This window comes from Rhea pennata, chromosome 25, assembly GCF_028389875.1.
Source record: "Rhea pennata isolate bPtePen1 chromosome 25, bPtePen1.pri, whole genome shotgun sequence".
Taxonomy (NCBI): domain Eukaryota; kingdom Metazoa; phylum Chordata; class Aves; order Rheiformes; family Rheidae; genus Rhea; species Rhea pennata.
In genome coordinates, this window is record NC_084687.1 from 6,106,874 (window position 1) to 6,116,786 (window position 9,913).

The following is a 9,913-nucleotide window of genomic DNA, read 5'->3' on the forward strand; positions in this document are numbered from 1 at the left end:
GACTGTGATTTTTGTATTAATCATTCTTCTGCTGCGTTTCTGTGTGGCAGCTATTTCCTGAGCTGAGCATGGGTGGAATAAGCCTGCCCGACTCATAGCCCTGCCGGGCCGTCCGGGGAGCGCTCGCAGGCCGGGAGAGGAGGCAGCTCCGGCTCCGGGCTGCTGCGGGGCCCCGCGCAGGCAGGCGCTGCGGTGGGGGCAGCGCCGGGCACGACGTGCCAGCGCCGGCAGCGAGAGCCTGGGCGTCCCCCAGCGCTGCTGGGGCCCGTTTTGCCCCGAGGGGATGCCTGGGGCGCTGACGGGTGCTGCCCTCCTGCAAAAAGGCTATGGGAAGTGGCACTTCCTAACCACGTCTGTTGCAGACGTGGGGTGCGAATATGGTGTTCCCTACTGACTTCCCATCTGTGGTTCTTTTTCAGCCTAGCCAGTCAAACACAGGGCTTGGCTTCTCCTTTTTTAATTTCCTAGGCAGCTAGCTAACAAAGCACTATACTGGCCTTGCTTGTATTTCCCTGGATTATTTGGGCCATAACTACTTTTAACGAGCCCTGTCGCAACGTGCTTTTTGTAAAGCCGCGAGGGAGGAGCCTTCCCCATCAGCCGTGACTAGCCTGGGAGGCAGCCGGGGCCAAGGATCGCTTCCCCGCAGCACAGCGCGTCGTGAGGTCTCTTCTATGCAAAAGAGTTAATTATTCTGAGAAAGCGCCTCGGGGAGTCGTTTCCCATTTTATTACCTGATCTTGCCATCTGTTTTGTCATGCTACCGTGTTTCAGGAAGCCCTGTTTCTTCTTTCCCTCTTCCTTCCCAGAGAGCATGAGAAATGCCTTGCTGTTCCTGTGACGTTACTTTCGCGTTGCTGCGGCTGGCGTGCAGGTGAGAACCTCCGTCCTACGCACCGTGCACGCGAGGAACTTCTTGGGGCAGAGAGTCAAGTCAGGGTGATCAGTGCCATTCAGGACTCAGTCCAATGCATGATGAAATCCCTGGTAATTTGCCACTAATGAGCGTTAACGGGAGGATCAGACCTGTTCTGAAATGCAGGGATATTCTTACCTTCCAGAAGCCCAACACTGGGCGTAATCAAACACGATCTTTGCATGTATGCTTCCAAAACAAAAATGAAAACTGTGTGGATTGTGTCTCCCAAAGTCTAACGTGCTTGCTCTGTTACTTGCCCTTTGAGGTAAGGGTGATGCTCCTATTGCTGCTCTGCAAATGGTCATAAAAGGACAGCAAGGCTGAGTGATGCACCCAAGAGCACGCAGAAGTTTAATGAAGCAACGTGCTGAATCCCCGTAGTATGACGTGTCACTTCTACTCCCTTATTACTCTGTCACCTTTCCTCCTGGGCCTGGCTGGAAGTTTTGGCTGACCTGTCTTTGAGCATCAATTCAGTCACTAAAAGGGGGAAAAAAAATCCCTTCTTCTCATCTGCAATTTACATAATTAAGTAACAGCTTAGTGCCTCTTCCCTCATTTCCTCACTGATGCTGGGTGTGGACTGAGGTTGCCTGGAAAGCTGTTGGCACAGGTGGGCCCTTGGGTGCCTCTTCCTCCACTCCAGGTGAAACTTCTGCTGCAATTACGTGCAGAAACTGGGAATTGAGGGGGGAGGGCACTGTACTAAAAGCCACATGCTGCCAAGGATCACTCCAGTACCCTGGCAAGGGTGAATGCAACATACTGCGGATTTGGGCCCGCATTTCGATTGCTTTCTTTTACAGAGCTGATACAGGACTGAAGTAGGTATTCATTGGGTGCGTTGTGGTGATTTCAGTGGTATGCCAAACGGTGACTAGCCTGGGCACAAAAAGCATTCGCCTAGTCTTACTGTTATGAAGGATATCCGCTCCAGATTGAATTTAGCTATCAATAAATTACTTACTCAAGAAAATTACATTTAATGACTCTGACCCAAAGAGGTGCAGACACAAGCTATACCTACATTGCAAGATTCATGCATTCAGGCTCCTGCTCCTATCCAGGGCAGACTGGCTGGTTTGGAGGTTGGTTGTAGGATAGCAGGTCCTCCTTTGCCATGCCCATGTCTTCTGCTCCACCTGAGTTTTCCGACTGGGAACGAGTAGTCCAAGAAGATTGTTTAACTGCTCATTTTTTTTCTTGTAGACCATACTTAGCTATTTCCAGAGGGGTTACAGAAACAATCAAGCTGACCTTGGAGCCAAAAGCATGGTGCAGAGACATCCTAGCTGTCTCCTTGTGAAACAGCCCGGTTCTCGGCCCTGCTCGTACGGCCACGTTCACACGACAGTGTGCCTCAACCGGCAAGCCCTCATTCCCAGAAGGGTCTGGATCTGAAACATCAGTACGATGCCGTGTCTGTTGTGCTCAAGGACCGAACGTGTACGAGTGTCACCGTCTTCTCAGCAGTTAATACCTGTAGCAGTGTAAGCGTAGCCTTCGCAGCAGCAGTCTCTGTAGGCAACATTTCACTACTGCTGCAAGGCTAGTAGACTTTTAAAGGTTTAAGTGAAATCTCTCTTCCTTTGCAGTATGATGATTTTGGACCGTGCATAATGATCACCTAAATCATGCGCGCTCCTGAAAACTGAGTGGCTTACTCCAGCCCTGAAGCGGGAGCTGGGGCTTTGCAAAGCCCTCTCCTCAACCGTGAGCGTCTCCAGGCTGGAGTGCCGGCGGAGCGCGGGAGACGAGGGTCCACCCCCCCCCCCCCCGAGAAACGGGTCTGAGCGCGGGGTCTGCGGCGACTGAAGGCCCCACCGTGCCAGGGCACGTGCCGGCATTGAGTCACGCTGCTTCGACGGGGGCGGCGTGCCAGAGTCCCTGCCGCCTTGGGACGCTCGGAGCGCTTGCTCCGTGCCGTGATGCCACGCGGCGCCGCGGCGGGGGGTCCGCAAGGGCCCTTTCCCGGGAGGGGTTTGAGAGCGCGGCTCCCCGGCGGGGGCGAGCCGCGGGCGCTGCGGGGGTCGATGCGGTCGCCCCCCCAGGCTGGGCGCTTTGGGGGGGGGGGAACCCCTGCGATGGTCCCTCCTTTGAGACGCATCCTTTCTCCCGAGCAAAAGATAACAAGGAAATGCCAAGATTTCCCGCCTCCATGTGCTAGCGAAACACCTGTGGGGGAATGACTTGGTCGCTTTCACTAGGTAATTAATTCAGCAAATTACCAAGGGAAATATATGCTGGGAAAAGAGAGAAAAATCCCAAAAGTTAATCCGAGAGTTATTTCCTCCCTATACCTGGATAAAAACATGTTCTTCAGAGCTCTTCAGATCAGACGTCAGAGAGAGAGAGAGAGAGGTGAACCTATATCGGAGAAAAAAGGTAAAATACTGGTTTGTCCTTCTGCTGTATGTATTTGTACGTATTTGCGTATACTGCTATGGTTTCATCTTTGTCAGATCTGCTGCTTTCAGACGCAATTACCTTCAGTCCTGCTTTTCTGAGTCAGGAGACTTTCAAGTGCTAAATTTATCTGCGTTTATTTTTCCACTTAGAATTTTGAGAAAAACCTTATTTTATATGCAAGGTTTTACTAGCATTTTCAGTCTGTTCTTCTTTGAGATCTTTTATGCTTAAAAAATGTTTTTTTCTCTTGCACGTGAGGAGTGGTAAGGAATACTAAACAGTGTGTGTTCTAATGCACATATATATACACAACAAGTAATATTTAAAATGTGTATATTTTCATAAATATCACAATTATGTTACTTAGCTCATAACATATATGAACAAATTGATTTGTCCAATGTAATTATTACTGTGAGCTCAGCTATTCTTTTACATGTATGTATAACCCATGAAGAAGGGGTTAATATAAGCTTAGAAATCTTACATTTACAAGTCTTAATAAGACCTAACAGTTTTGGTTAATTTTGCTATGATTTTTAGAGGAAATGCGGTGAGGAAATGTTATCCTTTCCTTGAACAGGTCTCCCAGCCAGCCAGCACGTTTTGCATCCCGCAGCAGTATGAAGGGATCCCACTTTTTCCTCTGCCTCTTTTCTGTTATTTGCTGGTTGAATTTGATGCTAGCAAACGGGAGCAAAATCTTCCACTTTGGACCTTGCAGGATTTCAATGAGTGTGAGTGAAATTAGGTCTGGTTTCACTGCAATTAAAGCAAATATCGTAAGTATTGCTCTTTCGTGAAGGTGGCAAAGCTCTTCCCTGTACTGCTCCCAAAGCTTCTCGGGAGCCAGCTCATATGTCACCAAAGCTGTCTTTTCCCGTGTAGCAAGCCAGAGACCCCATCAGGACCGTGAGCATTTTGTCTCACCTGCACTCTCTGCACCGGGTTAAGGTAGGTACCTTTCCTGGGTCTCCTGCTCTTCTCTAACTAGCTTTGACTGGCTAGCTGCCAGTGAGTGTGCCAGTCGGGAGCTTTTTGGGAAACTGTTCAACACTATGGTTTTTTCTAAGTTCTTGTGAAGTACAGGCACTCACAAAACGGACAGGTCAGGGAGGATAAAATGATGTGGATCACTTATGTGAAAGAGGGGGGTGTCCCTCTGCCAGTTCCTGCCCCTGCCACAGGCTTCAGCGAGCAGAAGGTTTCAGTGCTGAGTGTGCTTCTCCAGAAGCAGTGGGCAGAGTGGGTTTGTGCCAGGCGGTGCTCTCGTTACAGCAGCTTTATCAGTGACTCTCCACCACAGTCTGTTGGGGGAGGGAAATCACGATGAGTCAGGATTTGGATGGAAAATGGTTAAGGAATCCAGAAGCAGATGGATGTGACTGAAGGAGGTGAAGGCAGGCAGCTTTGGGTAGCTGGGCACACGTCATCAGCATGAGGCAAGAAATCCAAGCCTTGAACACCTGAGTTAAAGCATGTGGTAGCACCATCCCTAAGGAATAGGGAAGATCATGCTCAGCAAACTACATTTTTGTAATTACATTCTTCATTCTGACCTTTTTGCAGGATCACAGTTGTGATTTTTTGGTTTGCTGAGAAAAAAATGTTTTTTTGCAGCTCTTGTGCTCTGTGCATGAACATGGTCATTGTGGCAGGTTTCAGAATCTTCTGATACCCGACTTCAAAATCCGCAGCTTATTTAGGTGACTAAATGAGACTCGCTGAATGCTGATCTTCTGGAAAATCAATCTAAAATAATTGCCTATTTATATTATCAGTATATATCAAGCAGAGCTGGAAAAGCTTTGCACATGTCAAAAATATCACCCTGCCGGCTGCCCCATCAGTGGTAGAGGTGGCTTGTTCTAGCGAAGGGCAGAGTGGCTGGAAACTGCAGCTGTATAGCACTTTGGAAGACCTTTAAAATAAAACTTATTACTTAAGTCTTCAGATAAATGTTGCATCATCGATCGTCTCTTCAACTTCTACGTGGACAAAGTCTTCAAGCACTGCACGACCGAGGATTCCTATGTCAACCGAAAAATCAGCAGCATTGCCAACTCCTTCCTCAGCATCAAGAGGAAACTCACGCACTGTGTAAGTCTGGGTTACTCCTCAAGTTTATTTACCTCTGCTGTATTTGGCATATAAGTAAGGCCAAACATTTTATAAAGTTACAACATCTTTATTTATCAAAATGGTTTTATCAAGAGATACATGGGAGAGTGACGTGAACAGCGGAGTTTGTGTGTCCACTGAGAAGTTTTTGTATTTGCCTCTTTGTCAGCTAACTCCCAAGTTAGCCCTCAAAACTAGTATTTATACTGGCCCTTTCTATCAATGTGAATTCCCAGCTGAAATCTGGCTTACGGAGTGAGCCTCTTTCACAGTTTCGCAAGGACTCAGTCTGTACAATAATTTCCATCACAGTTAGAAAGCGATTTCTTGTTTTCAAAAATGAAAGCTCTGAACTAATGAATTTTATTTTATTCTTCTAGCATAACCAAAACATGTGCAAGTGTGGCCAGGAATCCATGGAGAAATTCAACCAAATACTTACCAACTACGAAGGGGTAAATTGATGACACTAAGTCTATTAATTAACGCAGGTACTCAGATTCACTTTAACACGTTATTGTTGCTCACAGCCTGTTTCTGTCTGTCCATTTCAGCTGAATGTCACGTCTGCGGCAATTAAATCCTTAGGCGAGCTTGATATCCTACTAGACTGGATGGAGAAGTCTCGGTAGAGAGCAGCTGACGTTAACCACCCCGCGGAGGGTTTGTGAAGCTGCTCGAGCGCAGTGCACACGCCAGTGGCAGTCGGGAAAGTAATGTAGTGTTTCAGTGCTGTTTCTCGCTGATTGTAGCTGACATTTGATCAAACACTAAGTGTTTTGCTAGCCAGGCAGGTCACCAGAAACACACTGGTAGAGTCTTGCATTAGGACAGAAATATCTAGTTCAATCAGATCAGCGTAGCACCCATTTCCTATCAAGCGATGCTCTCCAAGGAAAAGTCTAAAAAGGTTTTTTCCTGTGTTACTAGCAGACACATGCTAGGAAAAATTAATAGAATTATTGTTTAAGTTACATGCTCTTTGTACAGGACTGTATATTCGTGAGTACTGGATCCCTGGTGGGTACTGATAGGGTCTGGTTAACGCTGCAGAGCAGCGCTTACAGATCTGGGCGCACTTCTAGCAAACTGCTGCCACTGGTGTGTTCTGCCTGAAACTAGTGAGCGGACAGAGGGAGAAGTGCTTGCAAGAGTAGCCCCCAGCAGGGATTTCAAGCCTTAAAAACCTGTATTTCCTTTTCAAATGGTGTTTTCTGCCTTATCAGTAATAGAAGCATTTTTAATGCAAGATACGTGGTTGTTGAACAGGAGGAAAAAGATCGTGTGTCCTATGTAATTTACTGACACTCAGTAATGCGTTTTGTGTAAATCGGTTGCACTTACTGTAAATAAACCGAAATCAAAACTGTTAATCTGTGTTGGAGTGTGTTTGTCAAAATTCTAAAGAGCTGTTTCCTTCTTGTTGGTGAAATTTTTGAACAGAATTTAGCAAGTGTCCTTTCATAATAGGTACAGTTGTAAGGATTCAGACATAGAAAAAAGCCCTGAGAACGTGTCCCTAAATGCTAGTGACTTAAAAAAACAAACAAGCAAGCAAAAAAAAAAAGCAATGTTGTTATTTTTAATAGTCGCCAGAAAACTGGAGGGCTAAGAACGCTCTGATTTTTGTTTTGTTGGTTTCGTGTGGTTTTCTCTTTTGTTGTTAAAGGCAAGCCGACGTGTTTGCTGTGACCTCGGGAGCGAGATTGGCCTGAGACTCGCTGTGAATCACGACAGTTCACTGCTGAGCTGGGGCAGGCGTCCGAGGGCAGCGAGCGGCCCCATTCGCTGGAAGCCGAGCGACCCGGCCAGAGCGGTGGGAACGTGTTTGGTGGCGTGGAAAGGAGGGGGTGAGGTGCTTCACGGCGTCCGGGCATGTGGTGGGACCATCGGCCGCCCCAGCTGCGAGCAGTAACGCAAACGGCCCCTCCTGCTTCCCTGGATTCTTGCTCCTTACATCGTGCAAATGGCTTTTTAAAATTTCTTGTCGCTGGGAAATGTTTCCTAAAGTAAGGTAATTTTTAATTTTGATATATTTTTTTCGAGGCGCAGTTTCCTCCCTCAGGGGATGGCAACTGAACTGACATTTGCTCTTGCCTTGGGGCTCTTTCCCCCCCAGCTGGCTGCACGTGCCTTGCTCGAGGCTGGCAGCCCTCCAGCCTTAGCATGTCTAGTAATGGAGTTTTCCTGCCGTGTTCCTCTGACACACGGCTCGAGCGAGGCTGCAGGGCAGACGTCTGACCTGGCTTTGCTCTGCCATGTTCCCAGCTCGGGCAATTCCTAACGGTGCCGCAGAGGCGGTTTCCAGGAGCGGCTTCGGGCGGCCGCGCGCGGAGGTGGCACCGGGAAAGGCGGCAGCCGGGCACCGACCGGGGGGCCCCCGGGAGCCGCTGCTGGCGCCGGCTCCGGCCGTGTCGTCCCAGCGGCTCCGGATCGCTCCTCGGGCGGGCGGGCGGGATTTATTCCACCCCAAGCTCCCTCCTTGCTTCTCCTCCCTCCCCTGCTCCATACGTGTTCCAACATTTCCGGTTCCATTTGCCTTCAGCGTTGTCCCTGGAGCCTCCTTCCAGGTGCACACCCTCTCCGGCTGCACCGGGATAACTCACCCGCTGGCAGCAGCGCCGGGCGGGCGCGGGCCCGTCCCGCCCCGAGCGCCTCGTGCTCTCTTCTAGGCCCTCACCCCGCGCTGTCGAGGGGCCCCCGCCCGCGCGAAGGGGGCACCCACCACGCCGCCGACCCGCGAGCGGCCCTGGGGGGCCCGGGCAGGGCTCCTCGTGCTCCCCGTCCTGCACGCTTCGTAGCTTGCCGTTGCGGTGAGCGGGCTCCGGGGACGCGCGTGCGCCCGCGCCCTTCCGCTCTTCTGCCCCTCGTCCAACGTCCCCAACGCCCCTTGCCTTAGCCCAACAGGCGCCGCAGCGTCTCCTGCTCCTCTGCTTTGTCAAAGCTGTTCAGCATCGCTGCTTCCCGGCTTGCTCTGCCCGCCGGGTTTTTAGGTTTCTGCATCGGGATCTTACTGACGGATACCACCGCCCATGCGGCTATTTTTAAATCCATGCATGACTAAATTTCTCTCCCGTGTCTGGTCACCCGTTCTAGGAGACGAGACCTGGAGACCTTGTTAAATTCCGGTCGCCCTCGCTTCTGCCTGGGTTAAGAGCAAACTCGGTCCGGGAAAACGCACGGGAGCAGCCGGCGGCTCGGCACCCGTGGCGCTCGGCGGCTCCCGCCGCGGACCGGCAGCGGGGGCTCGAGGGAGCTGCTCTGGGGAGCTGAGCCTGCGCTCAGCAGCAGGGCTTGCTCGCGATGTCCTCGTGGCCGGCAGCGGCGGCCCCCGCCGGACCGTCCTGCAGCGGGAAAACGAAGGGAAGGAGCTGGGAGGGGGGGTCGGTCGAAAAGGGGGAGCTAATCTTTATTTATTGCAGGATTTGCGCTTCGTATTTTTATGCTTTTTCTACGTAGTGTAGCAGGATCTGGAAATAAAGGAAACGCAGCTGCCTCTGCGCGATCCCAGCCCTCGGGGCCCGGCGCGCTCCCGGGAACGTTACTCGCGTGTCGTCTAAGGGAGCGTGTAAATATCAGTATTCGTGCAGCTCCCGAGGAAGCTCCACTTCCAGCCCCGGGCGGGGGTCTGTGCCCGCCGCGGGGGAAGCGGAGACGGAGGATGCTCCCGCAAGCCGGCGCCGGGTCCCGCCGCGCGTCTGCCCCGGCGGCAGGCGTGGGAAAACGAGGAGGGCAGCTGGGGCGCGGGAGGGGAGCGCTGGCCCGGGGGAGAGGCCCCCGAGGGGCAGGCGGGGGCCTCCGGGCTTCGGTGGAAGGGACGGGGCTGGGTGGCAGCCGGGCTGCGGGGCAAAGCCGATGCTCGTCGCGGAAGCGGGGCTGCTCCGGGGGGGCTGCTCCCCCCCCGCCCCGGGCTGCTGCAGCCCTCGAGGGCATCTTCCCGCGGGCCAAGCCCCGGGGGCCAGGGCCCCGCTCCCCGAGGAAGGCAGGAGCGGGATGCTGCTGCTGCAGAGGTGCTGGCACCTTCCCCCCCTCCCCCAAAAGGAGCCCGGTCCTGGCGCTCCGCCACGGCCACCCTGCCCCTGCCGCAAGGCCGCCTGCTCTGCGCAAGGCCACTGCATTCTTTATTGCTGAATATTGTGCATAAAAACGCGCCCGGCCGCCTCGGGCACTGCCGACTGCAATCGAAAGCGGAGAAGGATCAAAAGAGCGAGTCATTTTTCGAAAGTGTTTTCCAGCTGCCTTTAAAATAGGGTGAGATTATTAAGCGCGTTCCCTGATCCTCGGGAGCCCGCCGCAGCGCGGGCGGCGGGGAGGCTGAGCCGCTCGAGCCGCCGTCCCTCCCCGCGCCGCTCTCCCGGGGCGCGGGGCAGCGCGCTCCTCCCCGCGCCGCCCCTCCGAGCTGAATTTTAGCAAGAGAAGATCAAGCCGAAGCAAGCGGTGGCGGCGCCGCGGCGGCCGCGGGGG

General features: G+C 52.4%; 1 protein-coding gene across 1 annotated transcript; it reads left to right on the forward strand.

Moving 5' to 3' along the window:
* Nucleotides 1–3,951: 3,951 nt before the first annotated feature.
* On the forward strand, nt 3,952–6,081 carry LOC134150982 (interleukin-20-like). Its single transcript, XM_062595227.1, has 5 exons — nt 3,952–4,110; nt 4,217–4,282; nt 5,276–5,428; nt 5,830–5,904; nt 6,004–6,081. The coding sequence occupies exons 1-5, from the start codon at nt 3,952–3,954 to the stop codon at nt 6,079–6,081; spliced, it is 531 nt and encodes a 176-aa protein (XP_062451211.1).
* The last annotated feature ends 3,832 nt before the right edge of the window (nt 6,082–9,913 follow it).